At 70.4% G+C, this 18357-nt stretch overlaps 4 protein-coding genes across 10 annotated transcripts; 3 read left to right on the top strand and 1 right to left on the bottom strand.

The window, feature by feature from the left end:
• Nucleotides 1–209: 209 nt before the first annotated feature.
• On the bottom strand, nucleotides 210–2973 carry NDUFV1 (NADH:ubiquinone oxidoreductase core subunit V1). Its single transcript, XM_066998854.1, has 10 exons — nucleotides 2815–2973; nucleotides 2626–2708; nucleotides 2034–2204; nucleotides 1782–1965; nucleotides 1516–1705; nucleotides 1129–1341; nucleotides 887–1053; nucleotides 737–818; nucleotides 511–656; nucleotides 210–412 (listed from the first exon to the last, which is right to left on the bottom strand). Exons 1-10 carry the CDS (start codon nucleotides 2866–2868, stop codon nucleotides 329–331), a joined length of 1374 nt encoding a protein of 457 aa, XP_066854955.1. The 5' UTR covers nucleotides 2869–2973; the 3' UTR covers nucleotides 210–328.
• Nucleotides 2974–3106: 133 nt separating this feature from the next.
• On the top strand, nucleotides 3107–5854 carry CABP2 (calcium binding protein 2). Of its 2 annotated transcripts, XM_066998888.1 has the most exons (8): nucleotides 3457–3596; nucleotides 3883–4041; nucleotides 4155–4310; nucleotides 4536–4566; nucleotides 4723–4857; nucleotides 4959–5068; nucleotides 5151–5298; nucleotides 5595–5854. In XM_066998888.1, the coding sequence occupies exons 2-8, from the start codon at nucleotides 3979–3981 to the stop codon at nucleotides 5618–5620; spliced, it is 669 nt and encodes a 222-aa protein (XP_066854989.1). In that variant the 5' UTR covers nucleotides 3457–3596; nucleotides 3883–3978; the 3' UTR covers nucleotides 5621–5854. The 2 variants fall into 2 exon arrangements, with proteins under 2 accessions (XP_066854988.1, XP_066854989.1); XM_066998887.1 differs by lacking the exon at nucleotides 3883–4041 and having other exon boundaries at nucleotides 3107–3596.
• A 228-nt stretch (nucleotides 5855–6082) lies between these two features.
• CDK2AP2 (cyclin dependent kinase 2 associated protein 2) lies at nucleotides 6083–7142 on the top strand. The gene is made up of 4 exons (XM_066998889.1): nucleotides 6083–6361; nucleotides 6473–6573; nucleotides 6676–6808; nucleotides 6904–7142. The coding sequence occupies exons 1-4, from the start codon at nucleotides 6289–6291 to the stop codon at nucleotides 6969–6971; spliced, it is 375 nt and encodes a 124-aa protein (XP_066854990.1). The 5' UTR covers nucleotides 6083–6288; the 3' UTR covers nucleotides 6972–7142.
• Nucleotides 7143–7801: 659 nt separating this feature from the next.
• PITPNM1 (phosphatidylinositol transfer protein membrane associated 1) lies at nucleotides 7802–18345 on the top strand. Of its 6 annotated transcripts, XM_066998797.1 has the most exons (25): nucleotides 7802–7916; nucleotides 8197–8292; nucleotides 8945–9159; nucleotides 9238–9359; nucleotides 11191–11412; nucleotides 11514–11828; nucleotides 11970–12065; nucleotides 12213–12320; nucleotides 12412–12473; nucleotides 12558–12802; nucleotides 13011–13200; nucleotides 13303–13410; nucleotides 13498–13637; nucleotides 13882–14060; nucleotides 14460–14630; nucleotides 14720–14869; nucleotides 15023–15171; nucleotides 15245–15355; nucleotides 15621–15737; nucleotides 15965–16113; nucleotides 16243–16392; nucleotides 16652–16835; nucleotides 17078–17206; nucleotides 17295–17550; nucleotides 17619–18345. In XM_066998797.1, the coding sequence occupies exons 2-25, from the start codon at nucleotides 8215–8217 to the stop codon at nucleotides 17741–17743; spliced, it is 3771 nt and encodes a 1256-aa protein (XP_066854898.1). In that variant the 5' UTR covers nucleotides 7802–7916; nucleotides 8197–8214; the 3' UTR covers nucleotides 17744–18345. The 6 variants fall into 6 exon arrangements, 5 of the variants coding, with proteins under 5 accessions (XP_066854898.1, XP_066854902.1, XP_066854901.1 ...); XM_066998796.1 differs by lacking the exon at nucleotides 7802–7916 and having other exon boundaries at nucleotides 8124–8292; XM_066998798.1 differs by lacking the exon at nucleotides 7802–7916 and having other exon boundaries at nucleotides 8125–8292; nucleotides 17623–18345.
• Nucleotides 18346–18357: the final 12 nt, after the last annotated feature.

Below are 18357 nucleotides of genomic sequence, written 5' to 3'. Positions count from 1 at the left end.
CTGGTGCCAGGGAGCTGCTTGGCTCAGGGGCCCAGGGAGAGGAGGGGACGTGGGGGGCTTGTGGAGAGCCAGGACCTCAGCAGGGGTTTCCCAGCCCTTGGCCAAGCCTGGCCCCATTCCCCATCGATCTCCCTTTTCCAGGGAGCCCCTGCTCCCGATTTTAAGACCGCAGCCTCCTCTTGTGCCCCCACAAAACAGAGAGAGGAGCCTGCGAGCACAGCAGCGTTTATTAAGGAGCCCCCAACAGTGGCGAGAAGCCCCTCGCCCCCACGAAGCCCCCACAGGCAGGGAAGCGCAGTGCCACCCCCTGCCCTCCACCGCTGCCTCCTCACGCTGAGGCCGCTCGAGCTTTGGCCTCCCCGAAGCGCCGCATCCTGTCCTCCAGCTCCGGGCGAAAGTGGCGGATTAGGCCCTGGGGAGAGCAGACGAGGCGGAGTTAGCGGGGCAGGGCAGCAGCCACCACCAAAACCCCCCCCCAAAATCCCGCTCGCGGCCCCCCCCAGCCCGCACCTGCACGGGCCAGGCGGCGCCGTCGCCCAGGGCGCAGATGGTGTGGCCCTCGATCTGCTTGCTGATCTCCCACAGCGCGTCGATCTCGGCCACCTGCGCGTCGCCCCGCACGAAGCGCGCCATCACTTTGTTCATCCAGTCGACGCCTGCGGGGAGAGGAAGGCGGTGAGGGGCCCGCGGCGCCGGCTGCTGCCCCCCCCCGTCCGTCCCGGCCCCGTGCGCTCACCTTCCCGGCACGGGGTGCACTGCCCGCAGCTCTCGTGCTTGTAGAACTCGATGAGGCGAGCGATGGCTTTGACGATGTCGGTCTGGGGAGGAAGGGGACAGTGAGGGCCCGGCGGGGGCAGGCGGGCACCGGGGAGGGCTCGTCCCTTACCGATTTATCCATGACTATGACAGCGGCCGTGCCGAGCCCGCTCTGCGCCTGCACCAGGGAATCGAAGTCCATCAGCACGGTCTCGCACACCGACTTGGGGAGCAGCGGGGTGGAGGAGCCCCCCGGGATGACGGCCAGAAGGTTGTCCCAACCCCCGCGGACACCCCCTGCCAGAGAGGGGGGTTCAGGCTCAGCCGGGCCTGGCGGGGACGTCCCGCTCGGAGGAGGGCCGCGGCACTTACCCGCGTGCTTCTCGATCAGCTCCTTCAGCGGCACCGACATCTCCTCCTCCACCGTGCAGGGGTTGTTGACGTGGCCGGAGATGTTGAAGAGCTTCGTCCCCGAGTTGCGCTCGCGCCCGAAGCTGGCGAACCAGGCGCCGCCGCGCCGGCAGATGGTGGGGGACACGGCCACCGTCTCCACGTTGGCCACCGTGGTGGGACAGCCGAAGACGCCTGGAAGCGGTCAGGGCTGAGGGGCTGGGCGGTGCCAGAGCGCAACCGCGTCCCTACGGCAGGACGGCAGCCAGGATCGCTGCGTCCTGCTCGAGAGGGGCCGCTTGGCGGGGAATCGGGGTTTGTGCTGCCATGACCGGCACACCGGGAGCTGAGAGCAGCTCGGGGACGTACCCACGTCAGCAGGGAAGGGCGGCTTCAGGCGGGGCTTGCCCTGCTTGCCCTCGATGGACTCGATCAGCGCCGTCTCCTCCCCGCAGATGTAAGCCCCGGCGCCCCTCACCACAAAGACATCGAAGGCGTACCCCGAGCCGCAGGCGTCCTTCCCCAGCAGCCCGGCCTCGTACGCCTCCCTGATGGCCACCTGTGGAGGGGACAGCGGGTGGGCAGGGGGGGGGGACATGTCGCCGGCAGCGCCCCGCCGGGCCCCCGCCGCTCACCTGCAGGTTGGAGGCCTCGTTGTAGAACTCGCCGCGGATGTAGATGTAGGCGGCGCGGGCGCCCATGGAGCGGCCGGCCACCAGGCAGCCCTCCACCAGCTTGTGGGGGTCGTGGCGCATGATCTCCCGGTCCTTGCAGGTGCCCGGCTCCCCCTCGTCCGCGTTCACCACCAGGTACTTGGGCCTGCCGGGAAGCGCCGTCAGCCCCCGGTACCGGCGCCCCGGGCGCGCGGCACCGGCGCCGGCCCCCACCTGCCGTCCGGGGGCTTGTTCATGAAGCTCCACTTGAGGCCGGTGGGGAAACCGGCGCCGCCGCGGCCCCGCAGCCCCGACGCCTTGATCTCGCCGAGGATCCAGTCGACGCCCTTCAGCAGGATCTCCTTCGTCTTGTACCAGTCGCCGCGCCGCAGCGCGCCCTTCAGCCTGCCGGCAGCAGCAGGGGAGGGGCAGTAGCACCGGGAGGGACCAGAACCCCCCAGCACCCCCCGGAGTCCCCCCAGCACCTTGCAGTCACCCCCAGCACCCCCACCCAGCACCCGCTGGGCCCCATCCAGCACCCAGAGACCCCCTCCCAGCACCTCCAAACCCCCACCCGGCACCCCCAAGCCCCCTCCCCAGCCCCCCCCAGCGCCCCATCCAGCACCCCCGGGACCCTCCCCAGCACCCCCAAACCCTCCAAGCACCCCTCGGACCCCCCCCAGCACCCCCCGAGCCCCCCCCAGCACCCTCGGAGCCCCCCCAGCACCCCCCAAGCCCCTTCCCCAGCACCCCCAGACCCTCCAAGCACCCCTCGGAGCCCCCCCAGCCCCCTCCCCAGCACCCCCCGAGCCCCCCCGTCCCCCACCGCCAGTCGTGCCGCCCGTAGAGGTTGGTGAAGATGCGGTCCTCATCCCGCAGCGAGCCGAACTGCGTCTTCTTGGGCGCCGTCTGCGGGGAGACCGGGCTCAGCACCGGCACCGGGCCCGGTACCGGCACCAGTACCGGTACCGGTAGGGGTCCGGGTCCGGGTCCGGGTCCCGGTGCCGGCACTCACCGAGAAGGCGGCGGCGTGGAGGCGGCGCAGCGCCTGCAGCTGCCGGGCGGCCATGGCGGGGCTCGCCGCGGCCCCGCTCCCGCCGTCACCTTCAGGCGCCCCCCGCCGGTGCGCGCGGCAGTGACGTCAGCGGCGGGCGCCGGTGGCGCGGCGGTGACGTCACGGACCGGGACCGGGACCGGGGCGGGGGGCGCGGGGGCTGCACCGGGACCGGCACCGGGACCGCTCCCCGCGCCCGGCCCCGCGCCGCCGCCGCGCCCGCGATGTCTCCGCGCTCGGAGCCCCCCCGGTCCCCCCCCGTCCCCCCCCGTTAACCCCGCCGGTTCCTCCCCGTTACCCCCCCCCGGTGCGCTCCCACCTCGGTCCCCGCGGCCTCGCTGCCCGGTGCGGCCGGCGCGGGTCGGGTGTCCCGCGGCGGATCCGGTTTCCCGCTGCAATCTCACCCCGGCAGCGGGGGATCGGATTCGGGGCCGGCGGCGGCGGCGGCGGGGGCGGCGGGGGGGGGACACACACACCAGCACCGGGCACCGGCACCGGGCACCGGCACCATGTTCCTCTTCTTCCGCGGGCCGCCCCGCCGCGCCCCCGGCAGCCCCCTGCCCGCAGCCGCCCGGGGGCCGCCCCGCCGGGCCCCCCCGGGGCCGAAGCGCGGTGCCCGCAGCCCCCCCCCCCCGCGCCAGGCCCCCCGGTCCCGGGGGCGGCGGAGCCCCGGGGGGGGCCCGGGCCGCTGCCGTGCGAGCACCGAGGAGCCGGGACCCGAGGTGCCCCCCGCCGGCGGGCAGGTAACCGGCGGCGTGCTGGGGGGGGACGGGGGAGAATGAATGACGATTTGGGGGGTTATTTTAATTAATTTTATTGTTTTGGGGGGGGAGGGGGGCGGTGTCCCCGTTCGGTCCCCCCCCCGCCCCCCCCCCCGGGGACAGCTGGGTGGCTCCCCCACATCTGGAGCAGCGCGGCCGAGCGGGGAATAATCCGGGGGATTATGTGTGTGTGCGGGCGCGTGCGGCCCCCCCCGCCTCGCCCTGCATATCCCGAGATATTCAATAAAAACCGCAAATCCCCACGCAGCCGCTGTTACTATAAAAAAACCCCGTCCTGGCGCGCCCGGGCCGGAGTCGGTGGCCCCCAGGACTGCGCCAGGCGGCCCCCCCGGGGGGGCCAGGTATGCCCGGGCACCCCCCAGCCATGGGCAACTGCACCAAGACCCCTGAGCGGAGGCTCTCCAAGGTAAGGCTGGCCCCGGGGGGGGGGGTGGCGGGCAGAGGGGGGGACACGGGGTGTGGGTTATCCGGGGGGGGTGCTGGGCTCTGCCTCCCGCTACCGGCCGGCTCTGCCCGCAGGACGGGAGGCAGCGCTGCGGCCCCCCCGGCCCCCAGGAGGCCGAGGAGGCGGCGGAGGCCGCGCAGTCGCCGCCGTTGCAGAACTACTCGGTGCTGCACGGGCTGGTGGGGCCGGCGTGCATCTTCCTCCGCCAGAGCATCGCCATCACCCAGCTGGTACGTGCCGGTCGCGGCCCCCCCCCCCCTCCCCAGCCGCTCACCCAGGGGCACGTCCCGGGCTCCTCGGGTCAAGGCAACGCCGCAGCGGTGCCTCGTGACCCCCCCTTCCTGGCCAAAGTTGTGGCACACGACTCCCACGGGGTCACCCGCGGCCACCTCGCTGCCCGCCGGGTGGGGGGTTTGGGGTGGGGGCCGTCCCTCCAGCCCGCTTTCTCTTCCCAGGACCGAGAGCTGCGGCCGGAGGAGATCGAAGGTAAAGCGTGGGGACGCTGCCCGCAGCTGGAGTCTCCCCTGTCACCGACTTGTCACCCGTTCCCCTCCACCCATCCCTCCTCGTGGCCGGGGAGGGGAAGGGGGGCGGCAGAAGGGGTATCCCCCGGTGCCACCCGCGTCCCCGCGCTGTCCCCAGAGCTGAAGCAAGCCTTCCGGGAGTTCGACAAGGACCGGGATGGCTACATCAGCTACAAGGACCTGGGCGAGTGCATGCGGACCATGGGCTACATGCCCACCGAGATGGAGCTCATCGAGCTGTCCCAGCAGATCAGTAGGTGTTGGGGCGCGGGGAGGGGGGACACCCGCGCGTCCCCTCGGTGGTGGCCCCGGAGCTGTGCCTCACACTCCGGCCGCACTTCCCTCCTCCCGCAGCGGGCGGCAAGGTGGACTTCGACGACTTCGTGGAGCTGATGGGCCCCAAGATGCTGGCGGAGACTGCGGACATGATCGGCATCAAGGAGCTGCGCGACGCCTTCCGTGAGGTGAGGGGGGGCCGGGGGGCTGCTGGGACGGGCTGCTGGGGGGGGACACACCATCTATCACCCCCCGCCTGCTCGCCGGCAGTTCGACACCAACGGGGACGGGCAGATCAGCATGGCGGAGCTGCGGGAGGCCATGCGCAAGCTGCTGGGGCAGCAGCTCAACCCCCGGGAGGTGGACGAGATCCTCAAGGACGTGGATCTCAACGGGGACGGCCTGGTGGACTTCGAAGGTAACGAGGTTGGGGGTGCTGGTTATGGTACCGCTTTATTACCGCTTAATTAACCCCCCCCCGGTTCCATTACTCCTTTATTAATCCCCCCTGGTTCTGTTACCCCTTTATTAACCCCTCCCCCCCAGTTCTGTTACCCTTTTTATTGCCCCCCCCGGTTCCGTTACCCCTTTTATTGCCCCCCCCCCCCGGTTCCATTACCTCTTTATTAACCCCCCCGGTTCCGTTACCCCTTTATTACCCCCCCCCGCTGTATTATCGCCCTTCTCCCGTTAACACCACGCTTCCCCCGGCAGAGTTCGTGCGGATGATGTCGCGCTGAGGGCGGCCCGTGCCAAGCCGGGACAGGAGCCCCCCGCCGTGCCTTACCGAGACCAGACGGCCCCGGCACCGCCGCCCCCTCCCCCCCCCCCCCCCCGCCACCGGGAGGGGTCCCGGGGCCCGTCCGCCCCCCTCCCGGGCCCGTCCCCACGCTGCTCCCGGGGGCGGCGGGGCCGTGTTGGGGCAGCCCCCGGTGCGTGCGGGGGTCCCGGTGCAATGAAGCCGTGTGCCGGCCGCCGCTGTCCGCGCCTCCTTCCTAGCGGGGGGCGGTCACCGGGGGCGGGGGGGAGAAAATGGCGGCGGCGGGACGGGGCGGGGCCGACGCCGCGCGTCTCCATGGTAACGGGGAGGGGGGGTGGCGCGCTGACGTCAGCGCGGCGCGCGGGCTGCGACGTCATCGGCGCGAGCGGTCGGCGCCGGGAGGGGTGGGGGGGGGGGTGGGGGCCTGGCGAGCGGCGGCGGCCGGGCCGCGCTCTCCGCGGCGGGGCCGGGGGGCGGGGCCGAGCCGGGCCGGCGGCCAATCAGCGCGGCGGGTCCGCGCGGGCCGGCCAATCGGCTGCGGGGGGCCGCCGCGCCCCGCCCCGCCCCGCGCCCCGCGCCCCCCGCCGCCGCCGCCGCCGCCGCCGCCGCCGCTCGCCAGGGAGCCGCTCGCGGCGCGGGCCCGCGGGGATGTCCTACAAGCCCATCGCGCCCGCCCCCGCCAGCGCCAGCCCCGCCCCGGGGCCCGCGGCGCCGCCCGCCGGTGAGAGGGGGTTGAAGGGGGGGCACCCGGGGGGGGGGGAGGGGGCTCCGGTAACGCCGCGCTAACCCCGCGCCCCCCCCCCCCCCCCCCCCCCCCCCCCGTACCCCGCAGCCACCAGCGTCCCCTCGCCGTCCGGCTCCGCGCCCGGCGCCGCCGCCCCGTTCCGGCCGCTCTTCAACGACTTCGGGCCGCCCTCCATGGGCTACGTGCAGGTGAGGCGGTGGGGGGGGGGCGGCGGGGCCGGTAACGGGGGGGGGGGGGCGGTGCTGAGCCCCTCCGTTAACCCCCCCCCCCCCCCCCCCCCCCCCCCGCAGGCCATGAAGCCCCCCGGTGCCCCGGGCTCGCAGAGCACCTACACCGACCTGCTGTCCGTCATCGAGGAGATGGGCAAGGAGATCCGGCCCACCTACGCCGGCAGCAAGAGCGCCATGGAGCGGCTCAAGCGGGGTACGGCGCCGGTACCGGTACCGGGGGGACTGGGGGGGGGGCTCCCGGTGCCACCGGGGCTCACCCCCCCCCCCCCCGCTTTGTCCCCCCCGCAGGCATCATCCACGCGCGGGCGCTGGTGCGGGAGTGCCTGGCCGAGACAGAGCGCAACGCCCGCACGTGACGGCCGCCCCCGGTGTCCCCCCCCCCCCCCACCTCCTCCCGGTCCCGGAGCCCCGCCGGTGGCCCCCCAACCCTTCGTACAGGGCCGCCCCCGGGGCTCCCCCTGACCCCCCCTCCCCTCCCGGTTCCCTTCGCAGCCGCGGGTTTTTATAAATAAAGGACGTGCTCGGGACACGGCGCCTGGAGGGGGCAGGGGGGGCGAGACCTGCTGTGACCCTAAACCTAATAAAATCACCCAAAAACCCCCAATTCCCCCCAACCCCCCCTAGAACTTCTCCAATCCCCCCCCAAACTCCCTAAATCCCCCCCAACTCCCCAAATCCTCCCCCTCCAAACCCTAAATCCCACCCCAAACTCCCCAACTCCCCCCAACTCCCCCCAAATCTCTCCAAATCCCCCCCTAAATCCCCAACTCCCCCCCAAAACTCCTCAAATCCCCCCAAACTCCCCAAATCCCCCCCAGAACTCCTGAAATCCCCCCTCAAACCCCCAAAACTCCCCCCCAAAACTCCCCAAATCCCTCCAAACTCCCCAAATCCCCCCCAAACTCCTGAAATCCCCCCTCAAACCCCCCAAACCTCCTTAAATCCCCCCAAACATCCTTAAATCCCCCCGAAACTGCCCAAGTCCCCCCCCCGAACTCCCCAGATCCCCCCCAATTCCCCTCAAACTCCCCAAAACTCCCCAAATCCCCCCCATAAGTCCCCAAATCCTCTTCAAATCCCCCCAAAACTCTCCAACCCCCCCCCCCCCCATTCTCGCCCCTTCCCCCGTTTGAACGCCCCGGCCCCGCCGCCCGCGCAGCCCCCGTGCAGCGGCGCCGCCGCCGCCTCCCCGCTCTGACGTCACGCTCCCCCCCCCCTCTCTCTGACGTCAGCGAGCGCCCCCCTTCGGGAGCGCGCCGTGACGTCACGAGGCGCGGGGCCGGCGCGGAGCGGGGGCGCAGGTTCGGCGGGGGGCGGCGGAGGGGGGGGGCCGAGCGCGGCCGGAGGGAGCCGAAGGTTGCCGAGGGGGAGCCGAGCGCGGCCGGAGGGAGCCGAGCGCGGGGCGGGCCGAGCCGAGCGCAGCCGAACGGGGCGGGCGGGGGGCGCGTTGCCATGGCAGCGGGGCGGGCCTGGCGGCGCTGCGGCGGGCGCCGTGCGGGCCGGGCCGGGCCGGGGCCGGGGCCGGGGCCGGGGCCGGGGCCGGGGCCGGGGCCGGGGCCGGTCTGACGGCGGTGCCCGCAGGCGCTGCCCCCCGCCGCCATGCTCATCAAGGAGTACCACATCCTGCTGCCCATGAGCCTGGAGGAGTACCAGGTGGCTCAGCTCTACATGATCCAGGTGCGGCCGGGCCCGGCGGGGGGGGGGCGCCGGGACTGTGCGGGGACACCGGGACGGTGACGAGATGGGGGCCCGGGACGGGGCCGAGGGGACGCCGGGACCGTGTGGGGACACGGGGGTGGCACCGAGATGGGGTCCCGGGGAGGCTGGGGGGACACCGGGGCTGTGTGGGGACACGGGGATAGTGCCAAGATGGGGGCTGGGGGGGGCTGGGGGGACACCGGGGCTGTGTGGGGACACCGGGACAGCACCGAGATTGGGGCTCGGGGGGGCTGGGAGGGGGCTGGGGGGACAACGGGGCTGCGTGGGGACACTGGGACAGTGCCGAGAAGGGGGTCTGGGGGTCCTGGGGGGATGCTGAGGGGTGTGAGACTGCGGGGACGGTGTGGGGCTGAGGAAAGGGGGCTGAGGATGGGGGTCTGGGAAGGGTGGTGTGGAATCGGGGGGTCTCTGGGCAAGGGGCTGCCCCCGGGGGGGTTTTGGGGTGCGGAGCCAAGCAGGGGGATCCCAGGAGCAGGTGTGGGGCTGAGGGGGTTTGTGGTTGGGGAAGGATGCAGGGGACCTGCATGCCGGTGAGGTGCTGGGTTTTGGGGCACGGGGTGCTGCGTGTGGGTTTTGGGGCACGGGGTCTCATCCAGCCCTCGCCCCGCAGAAGAAGAGCCGGGAGGAATCGAGCGGCGAGGGCAGCGGGGTGGAGATCCTGGCCAACCGGCCCTACAGCGATGGCCCCGGCGGCAGCGGCCAGTACACCCACAAGATCTACCACGTGGGCTCGCACATCCCCAGCTGGTTTCGGGCGCTGCTGCCCAAGGCTGCGCTGCAGGTGGAGGAGGAGTCCTGGAACGCCTACCCCTACACCCGCACCAGGTGGGACCCCCGGGGGGGACGCGGGCTGGGCTTTGGGGCCGCCTGCCGGGCTCAGCCCTGTCCCCGCACCTCCCGCAGGTACACCTGCCCCTTTGTGGAGAAGTTCTCCATCGAGATCGAGACATATTACCGGCCAGATGCGGGCCAGCAGACCAATGTCTTCAACCTGAGCGCAGCTGAGAAGAGGCAGAGGATTTTGGGTGCGTAAGGCAGGGGTGCCGTCACCACGGCCCAGCAGGATCCAACGCCTGCCGGGGTCCCTGTGCAGCTCTTCTGGGGCTGGCTGCACCGCAGAGCCCGAGGGGCTCAGCCTTTCACCAGGCAGCCCAGCGAGAGGCTCAGCGCCTGCAACGCAATGGGTTTTGCTCCCTCCTCTGGCCCTTGTGTTATGGGAGCGATCTGGGGGGGGAACCCTGAAAGGAGAAAGGCAGCAGTGCCCCGAGCACCCTGCCCCGTCTGGTGGCAGCACCGTTAAGCGAGAGTCCGTGTTAAAAACATTCTGGGGGATGATTTCATTTCCTGCCCCCTCGCCTTGCCTGTGTGTTTGTTTGCAGCTCTCCCCAGTGCCAGGCTGCTCCCCCGTCCCCCGTCCCAGCCCATCCCACGTGGTCTGGCACAGCTTTGACCCTCTCGTAGTGCGAGTGGGAACCTGCACCGGGCTCTGGCAGGGCATTTTGGATCGGCTGGAGTGGGGGGAGCTGGGAAAGCGTGTCCCCATTTTCCCCCCTTGCTGCCCTGCTTCCCCTGCTCCCCAGAGCTTTGCTTGGCATTGCTCTCCGGCCCCAGCCCCTCTGTGCTGGCTGAGGGCAGAGCTGGGGGTCCAGGGCAGATTCACCCCCCCCGGGGGGAGGTTTGTCCCCGGCTGCTGCCTGCTCCTGTTCCCGGCGGTGTCGGCACGGTCGTTTTAGGCACCGGAGTGCAGCGCGTCACGCTCTGCTCTTAAAATGGAGGCCTAAAATAGGCACTCGGAGGAAATGATTCATCTGACCTATTTCTCTCATTGGTTCTTGCAGCACCGGGGATGTCCGGCTGGGACGCTGGTGGTGCAGGCCTGGGGGGGACAAATTTTGTCCCTGCCACCACCAAGCAGCAACCGGGGCCGAGGGGACAGCGGGCAGGGCACGGCCCGTGCTTGATTTCTCCCCCGGACCCAGTCCCGTGAGCTTCCAGCCGCTCCTCAAGGAGCACGGGGCCGCCGCTGACCCCGGGAGGGATTTTCTTTGCCAGCTCTCGCTCCCACCCCGCTGTCTTGTAGCGCCTCGGTTGTAAAATCCCCTCTCACATTTCAAAGGGCGGCTGGCAGCAGAGCGAATGCCAGGGCTGTCGGGGCCGAGCTGGCCACCTTGTCCTGCGAACCGCACCGGTAGCAGCGTCCTCACGGGTTTTCTCCCAGCAAACAGACCCGCGGGGTTGTTGCGGGAACAACACGGGAATAACGCCGTCCCCGCGCCACGATCCGAGCTGCTCCACGAGCTCGCTGGGCGCTGCTTTAAGGGCTGGTGCTGGCCCTGCTGCCACGGCACGGGGGGTGTCAGCGGGGCCAGACGGATCCGGGGCTGCGAGGTTTTGCTTTGCTCCTCGCCCCGTTCCTGGCGGAGGCAGCGAGCGGGACTCCTCGCCGCACCGCGCCGCCTGGTTTGGCCTCAATCTCAGCCCCCACGTCCCCGGGGTCACCCGCGCCTTCTCCCAGCTGCCAAATCTCCTCGCTAATGCGCCTAAGTGTGTCAGCCCGGCTCGGAGCGCCCAGCCCCCCCGCGGCTGCCTGCGCCTCTTGCAGCCGCTCCTCGGGGCGCTGGATCCGGCCCTGGCGTGGGGACGGGACGCGCTCGGGTGCACCCAAAGGTGCTGTTGAGGTTACAGCCACAGGGATGGTGCTCGCTGGCACCGCCAGCGTGCGCTCACGGCGCGTGGAAATAATTTGCAGGGTGCCCCCGGTCCTGTTTTTGTGCGTTTTTCTCCACTTTCCTCCCCTTTTCTTGCTCCTCTGAGCCTTGAGGGGTAACGAGTGCTGCTCTCCTTCCTCTCCCTCAGACACCATTGACATCGTGCGTGACCCCATCTCCCCCGGGGAGTACAAGCCCGAGGAGGACCCCAAGCTCTACCACTCGGCCAAGACGGGCCGGGGGCCGCTGGGGGACGACTGGCTGGAGGCGGCCGCCGGCGGGCCCCTGATGTGCGCCTACAAGCTCTGCAAGGTGGAGTTCCGCTACTGGGGGATGCAGTCCAAGATCGAGCAGTTCATCCACGACGTCGGTGAGCGCGGGGCGCTGGCACCGCCCTGCCCGCGGGGGCAGCGGGCTTGGGGACGTGGGCGCCGGGGCCACGCCGCGCTCGCTCCCCGCTGCCCGTCGCAGGCTTGCGCAAGGTGATGCTGCGCGCCCACCGCCAGGCCTGGTGCTGGCAGGACGAGTGGACGGACCTGACCATGGAGGACATCCGGCAGCTGGAGGAGGAGACGGCGCGGATGCTGGCGCAGAAGATGGCCAAGTGCGGCGAGGCCGAGGAGCCCCCCGCCGCCGGCCCCAGCCCCGAGGGGCGGCCGGAGCCGGGAGCTGCCGGCGGGCAGGAGGGTGCCGAGGCACCGGGCACGTCTGATGCCTCCCCCGACGATACCTTTGCCAAGCAGTGGTCCACGTCTTCCCGCTCTTCCTATTCTTCCCAGCACGGAGGTGAGAGAACGGGTCCTGTGCTGGGTGAGTAGGACTCCAGCCTCCTGCGGCTCGGGGTGTGGGAGCAGCAGGGGCCTGTGGGGCAGGAGTGGGGGCTCGCTGCCCTGGGGGCTCTGAGCCCTGACCCTGTGCTGGTGGCAGGGGGGGTGTCTCCTCAGAGCCTGTCCGAGTGGCGGATGCAGAACATTGCCCGTGACTCCGAGAACAGCTCCGAGGAGGAGTTTTTCGACGCCCACGGTATGGCGGAGCAGCCCCACGGCTTCGGGTTCTGGTGGTGGGGAGCCTGAGCAGGGGCCGCTCTGGGTTTGCCCCACGGGGGGCAGCAGGACGCCGGGGTGCGGGCTGCCCTTCACCCACCCCCCGGCCCCATCCCTGCCCCCACAGAGGACCTGTCTGACAGCGACGAAGTCTTTGCGAAGGAGATGACCAAGTGGAGCTCCAACGACTTCTTGGACACGCTGGAGCGGCCGGCAGAGCTGGACGAGGCTCTGGGTGAGCAGGGTGGGCACAGCCTGCCCCAAACCCGGGGGCTGACCCCCGCGTGGACGCCCTGCCTTGGCTCACCCGGGCCACGTGCTCGCAGGGGACGGACCCAGCGCTGCCAAGGCAGATGGCGAAGGACTGGCGGCGGCTGGTTTCTCGGAGGTGTGTGCAGCCTCAGCCTGTCCCTCGCGCCCCCCTGCTGGGACCCCGGCGTGGGTGCAGACGGGAGCTCTCTCCTTCCCGCAGGGCGTCTCGGCCGAGAGCGCGGCGCAGGCGTGCCGGATCCACGCGCTCTTCCTCATCCTCCACAGCGGCAACATCCTGGACCAGGGGGTGGGCGAACCGGGCTCCAAGCAGGCGGACGTGCAGACGCTGGCGGCCACCTTCGACGCCGTCACCCGCATCCACTTCCCCGAGGCGCTGGGGCACGTGGCGCTGCGCCTGGTGCCCTGCCCGCCCATCTGCGCCGCTGCCTACGCCCTCGTCTCCAAGTGAGGATGGCGGCACGGCGTGCCGGGGCTGTGGGGTGAGAGGGGGCTTTCCCCACGCAAACCGCTCCCGGGAGGGGACGTGGGGAGGTGGCGGGCTCAGGGAGGGGGCTCTGCTTCTCTTGGTGTGGCATCTGGAGAAGCGAGCGTCGTGCGATGGCTTGGGGATGCCGGGGCAGCCCTGCTCACCCGCTCTCTGTGCCCCTTTCAGGCTCAGCCCCTACAGCCACGACCGGGACAGCCTGTCCAGCAGCCAGGACCACATCCCGCTGGCAGCCCTCCCGTTGCTGGCCACCTCCTCGGGGAGCTACCAGCACGCCGTGGGCACCGTCATCACCCGCGCCAACCAGGCGTACAGCACCTTCCTGCACTCCGGCGAGGGCGCCGGCTTCTGTGGCCAGGTGAGAGGGGCGGGGAGCTCGGGGCAAGCTTCACCCTGGGTTCCAGCTGGGACTTGGCTCCCACCGGGGACATTTTCAGCCCGGACAGCGTGCCGTCCGCAGGTGGTGCTGCTCGGGGACTGCGTTGGAGGCATCCTGGGCTTCGACGCGCTGTGCCAGAGCCGGGCGGGCGCAGGGGGCAGCCGGAGCAGCAGCCGCCGTGGCAGCCTGGTGGGTGCCCGTGTCTTCGAGCCGTCGGTGTCGGCAGTGGCTCAGCAGCAGCCAGCCACTCGCTGATGTTTTCCTCTCCTCCTGCAGAGCACGGAGCCCATCTCCCCCGAGCTGTGTGGCGGCAGGGACCCGCTGGCCGACGGGGCGGATGGAGCAGCAGGGTCAGGCCAGGCCAGCCCCGAGCTGGGTGTGCAGGGGGACAGCCAGCATCCCGGCTCCTCGTGCAGGTGAGAGCAAGGGGGACAGTCAGCAGCGCCACCCCCTGTCCCTGTGGGAGTGCTAGTGGCCTCCTGGCAAATCTTACGCTCTATGCAAAGGGTGAATTTTTGATCTGCACCACCCTGGGAGGGAGCATGGTATAGGTGCAGTGCCCTGCCGTAGCTCCCCTGCTTCCAGCAGCTCCTCTGGGCTAACGGGGCTGCAGTGGGTGCAGCGCTGGCTTTCCCATGCCCACTGGCAATGCTGTTGCAGCCCGCAGCCCAGTGAGGCCCCGCTGGAGGCAGAGGCACCGCGAGGCAATTCTGCAGCGCCGGATGGGGCGGAGGGCGCCAGCACCCGCCTTGACTTTAAGGTATCCGGCTTCTTCCTCTTCGGCTCCCCGCTGGGGCTGGTGCTCGCGCTGCGCAAGACCGTCATGCCCGCTCTGGACGGTGAGGACCCCCTCTGGCTGCGGTGTGAGCCCCCAGGCCTCCCTGCAGGGCTTGAGGCCTTCTCCTGAATTGTGTTCCCCCTTGCCCTGTACGAGTCTGAATCCCCCAGACCTCCTGAAACAGCTCTGCTTAGGTTTGGGCCCCTTGCACGCCCTGGCTCTGGGGGTCTTGGTGTTGGCACGTGCCTGAGTGTCCCCCTTCCTGCCCCGTGCCAGCCCAGCCTGTCCCACGGCATCACAGGCTGCCACCGGCATCCTGGGTTTGTCTCCCTAGCCTTTCCTGCCTCCGGGTACTACTTTCTCCTCCCTGGGTGCCACGCTCCCCCGTGTCTCTCAGCCCTCCTACCCCATCCCTGCCGTGCTCCTGGCAGCCCTGACCCCCCCCCCCCCTCTGCCCCAGTGGCCCAGCTGCGTCCCGCCTGCGAGCAGATCTACAACCTCTTCCACGCGGCCGACCCCTGCGCCTCCCGCCTGGAGCCCCTCCTGGCCAAAGCCTTCCACGCCGTGCCGCCGCTCAGCGTGCCCCGCTACCAGAAGTACCCGCTGGGCGACGGCACCTCCTCCCTGCTGGGTGAGCGGCCCTGCTGCCGGTCCAGTCCCGGGTTCTTGAGGGGGGTCTCCAGGGGGGCTCTGGGTGGCCTGACTCGGTGCCGCCCGCAGCGGAGGCCCTGCAGATGCACTCTGCCCTCTTCCTGCCCGAGGTGGACCTGGCCGCTCCCCCCACTCCCACCGGCAGCTTCGGGGGCTTCTGGAGGGGCAGCGAGCCTGGAGAGCCCCCCACGCCCGCCAGCACCAGTGAAGTTGTCAAGAGTGAGTGTCGTCCCCTGCCCACCCCATCCCAGCACCTCGGCTGGGCACGAGGCACCACGATGTCCAGAGGTCCGGTGCGGGGCCTGAAGCAGGGACGGGGAGCAGGGTGTGGGATAAGGCCCAGGGACGGATTCATGTGAGCTCTCCTGGCAGTCCTGGAGCGCTGGTGGGGCCCGAAGCGCATCGACTACTCGCTGTACTGCCCCGACGCGCTGACCGCCTTCCCCACCATCACCCTGCCCCACCTCTTCCACGCCAGCTACTGGGAGTCCTCTGACGTGGTGGCCTTCATCCTGCGCCAGGTACGGCAGGGGCAGCGGGGCGGGCGGCCCGGCTCACCCGCCGGAGGCTGAGCTGTGCCGTGCCACCCGGCAGGTGATGGAGAAGGAGGGCCCGCAGCCGGCGGAGAGCGAGGAGAGCTCTATCTACAGCCCCGCCATCCCCCGGGAGAAGTGGCAGCGTAAGCGCACCCAAGTGAAGATCCGGGTACGTACCCCGTGGCCAGCTGCTGGTTTCGGGGCTGCAGCTGCCGGGAACCCGACCCTTTGCCAGGGCAGCCTCGGGATCAAGCTTGGGTGGCCAGGCAAGTCCCAGTCCCCGTGGTGATGCGGCTGGGAAGGTTTGCCGCTGCCTGCTGCGAGGCTGCCACGCTGGTCCCACAGCCTGGCGGGGGCTGCCTGCCACCTCGGGGGCTCTCGGGTAGCCATGCGCAGCCCCAGCGCTGGCTGCTGAGCCCCGCGTGTCCCTGCAGAACGTGACAGCCAACCACCGGGCCAGCGACATCATCGTGTGCGAGGGCAAAGCGCAGGTCCTCAGCGGGCGCTTCATGTACGGCCCCCTGGACGTGGTGACCCTGACTGGGGAGAAGGTACTGCTGGGGCTTGCGGGTGCTGCCGGGGCATCCCTGGAGGTGCAACGAGAGGGCAGAGATGTCTGGGGGTGGACACGGGGCCGATGTCACCTGCAGCCAAGGGGCAGGGGAAGGGCTGGGGACCAGGGCCTTGTAGGATATGGTGGGAGAGGATCGTAATGACCTGTGGGTTAGGGAAACAGCAGCTAGCAGGCTCTGTGCTCAGCCCTTTTCCCCTCCCTCAGGTGGATATCTACATCATGACGCAGCCGCTCTCGGGGAAGTGGCTGTACTACGGCACCGAGGTGACGAGCGGCAGCGGGCGCCTGACCTTCACCATCCCTCCGGACAAGGCCCTGGCCATCGGCATCTACCCCGTGCGCATGGTGGTCAGGTGCGGTGCGGCTGCCTGCTGCTGGCAGGGACGCCTCGGCCACCTTCTTCTCCAGCTCGCTGGGCAGAAATCTGGGGGCTGAGGGAGGTGGCAGAGCTGGCGCTGAGCCTCCTTGCTGTCCTGTCCCAGGGGCGACCACAGCTACGCAGAGGCGTACCTCACGGTGGTGGCACGGGGCACCGAGTCGGTGGTGTTCAGCATCGACGGCTCCTTCACTGCCAGCGTCTCCATCATGGGCAGCGACCCGAAAGTGCGGGCGGGCGCTGTTGATGTCGTACGGTAGGTGCTCTTATTGTGAGGGTAACCGGCCTTTTGTGGTGTGGTGACAAACTGGTCAGGGCGGCGAGGGCATCAGAGCCATCCCGGGGATGCGATAGGTGTGATAGGCCACAGCTCCGCCAGTGTTGCTAAAATCCCCACAGAGGACAAGGTTTTGGAGCCAGCGCCCATGCCTGCTCTGTCGGGAGCTGCCTGGTGGCTTCCCACCGGCGGGACTGTCCTTGGGTGGGCTCCCGGCAGCAAGGCGTGTACCCCCCAGGCACTGGCAGGACTCGGGCTACATGATCATCTACGTGACGGGGCGCCCCGACATGCAGAAGCACCGTGTGGTGGCCTGGCTCTCCCAGCACAACTTCCCTCACGGCGCCGTCTCCTTCTGCGACGGTCTCACCCATGACCCCCTGAGGCAGAAAGCAGCCTTCCTGCAGAGCCTGCGCACCGAGGTGGGCGAGGGGCGGCGGTGGGGGGTAGGGTGGGCTGAGCTGTAATCCCTGGCCCTCTCCATCCTCGGAGGAGCCACGTGTGGAGATGCTTGGAGCTGGACCAGTAGCACTGGTACCAGGACCGTGATCCGGGGCATAGTGACCCGGTGCCCTGGGGGTTGGCCAAGATCAGGGCACACGTGGCTGCCCCCGGGGCTGTGGGAAGGGTCTGTCCCTGCCTTACCCCTCCTCTCCGTGGGCAGGCAGAGATCACCATTGTCGCCGGCTACGGCTCCACCAAGGACGTCTCCGTCTACAGCTCCCTGGGGCTGGCGCCGTCGCACATCTACATCGTGGGCCGGGCCGTCAAGAAGTTTCACAACCAGTGCCAGGTACAGGGGCAGGGCTGGGGGTGAGCTGGGGCTGCGGGATACATGCGCTGCTCCTGCCGGGGTCTCAGGCTGTCCTTGTGTCCCGCAGTTCCTGTCCGAGGGCTACGTAGCCCACCTAGCCCAGCTGGAGGCGGCAGCCCTGGCCCATTCCCCCAAAGGACCCCCCCGGCCCGTGCTGGGCAAAGGCACCTACGGCTGCCCGGCGCCCGTCGACTTCCTCCGCAAGCAGAGCCAGCTCCTGCGCTCGCGGGGCTCCAGCCAGGCGGAGCGGGACGGGGGCCCCCCGCCCGCGCCCCCCAGCCTGCCCCGTGCCAAGCCCCGCAGCGTCAGCCTCAAGCTGGAGGGTGAGGAGTGAGCGCGGCGCGGCCCCCGTCGTCTTCCCCCCTCCCCGGACACAGCCTTGATTTCCCAGCCAGGAGTGCCTGGGGCTGGAGCACACGGCGGGCCCTGAGCCGAGAGGAAGGAGAGGAGGGCGCCGCGCCCCAAAACCGCGGGGCCCTGCGAGACCGCTCCGAGCTGCTCCAGGGGCAGGAGTGACCCCCCCCGTCAGGGCTGAGCCCCCCCTGGTACCACCTGCAGCCCCCCAGCTCTGCCTCCACCCTGCTGCCCCATCCCGTGGGCCCCCCCCGTCCCTTTTGGGGGGCAGTACTCTTTGGGGTTTGCCCCCCAGCCAGCTCTGGGGGGCTGGAATGGTGCCCCCCGGGCTCCGTTTCACCTTTCCCTGCCGGGGGTGGGTGGTGACGGGGGGGTTGTGGTTGCGCCCTGCGGGCAGCAGCCCCCTCCCTGCGACCGCGTATTTATTTCCGTTCGGTGTTGCAAGTTGTTGGGGGTAGGGGGAAGGGCTGGGATTAAAAACAAACAAACAAAAAACGGTTCCTCTGCTCTGTTCATTTCGTTGTGAATAAAGCCACGTAAAGCAGAGCTGCTGCATGTCTGCTCTGTGCCAGCACGGGGGCTGCACCTTCCCTCCCCCCCCCCCCCCCCTTCAGCCAAACCCTGGCCCCAGGGAGCCACCGACCCAGGGCCTCACGTGGTGCCACACGCGGAGCAGGCACGGCAGGCAGGTGGCCGCAGGGGCCGGGCCGTCAGCAATTTAGGACACGTCACAGGGGACTGACTTCATGTCCCTGCCAGGAAACGCAGCCCGGGGC

The sequence above is a fragment of the Anser cygnoides genome, chromosome 5, assembly GCF_040182565.1.
Source record: "Anser cygnoides isolate HZ-2024a breed goose chromosome 5, Taihu_goose_T2T_genome, whole genome shotgun sequence".
In the NCBI taxonomy this organism is placed as follows: domain Eukaryota; kingdom Metazoa; phylum Chordata; class Aves; order Anseriformes; family Anatidae; genus Anser; species Anser cygnoides.
Note: the sequence above shows the minus strand (reverse complement) of the source record. Positions and strands in the feature narration are given on the sequence as shown.

Bases quoted from the DNA above. Each gene is read 5' to 3' on its own strand.
- NDUFV1 (XM_066998854.1), bottom strand. From the start codon at position 2,868: ATGGCCGCCCGGCAGCTGCAGGCGCTGCGCCGCCTCCACGCCGCCGCC. The intron at 819-886 runs GTAAGGGACGAG...CTTCCTCCCCAG, and splicing joins TCATAGTCATGGATAAATCG to ACCGACATCGTCAAAGCCAT. The intron at 657-736 runs GTGAGCGCACGG...CTCTCCCCGCAG, and splicing joins GTGCACCCCGTGCCGGGAAG to GCGTCGACTGGATGAACAAA.
- CABP2 (XM_066998887.1), top strand. From the start codon at position 3,363: ATGTTCCTCTTCTTCCGCGGGCCGCCCCGCCGCGCCCCCGGCAGCCCC. The intron at 4,567-4,722 runs GTAAAGCGTGGG...CGCTGTCCCCAG, and splicing joins GCGGCCGGAGGAGATCGAAG to AGCTGAAGCAAGCCTTCCGG. The intron at 4,858-4,958 runs GTAGGTGTTGGG...CTCCTCCCGCAG, and splicing joins CGAGCTGTCCCAGCAGATCA to CGGGCGGCAAGGTGGACTTC.
- CDK2AP2 (XM_066998889.1), top strand. From the start codon at position 6,289: ATGTCCTACAAGCCCATCGCGCCCGCCCCCGCCAGCGCCAGCCCCGCC. The intron at 6,574-6,675 runs GTGAGGCGGTGG...CCCCCCCCGCAG, and splicing joins CCTCCATGGGCTACGTGCAG to GCCATGAAGCCCCCCGGTGC. The intron at 6,809-6,903 runs GTACGGCGCCGG...TCCCCCCCGCAG, and splicing joins CATGGAGCGGCTCAAGCGGG to GCATCATCCACGCGCGGGCG.
- PITPNM1 (XM_066998797.1), top strand. From the start codon at position 8,215: ATGCTCATCAAGGAGTACCACATCCTGCTGCCCATGAGCCTGGAGGAG. The intron at 12,474-12,557 runs GTGTGTGCAGCC...TCCTTCCCGCAG, and splicing joins CGGCGGCTGGTTTCTCGGAG to GGCGTCTCGGCCGAGAGCGC. The intron at 16,114-16,242 runs GTGCGGTGCGGC...GTCCTGTCCCAG, and splicing joins CCCGTGCGCATGGTGGTCAG to GGGCGACCACAGCTACGCAG.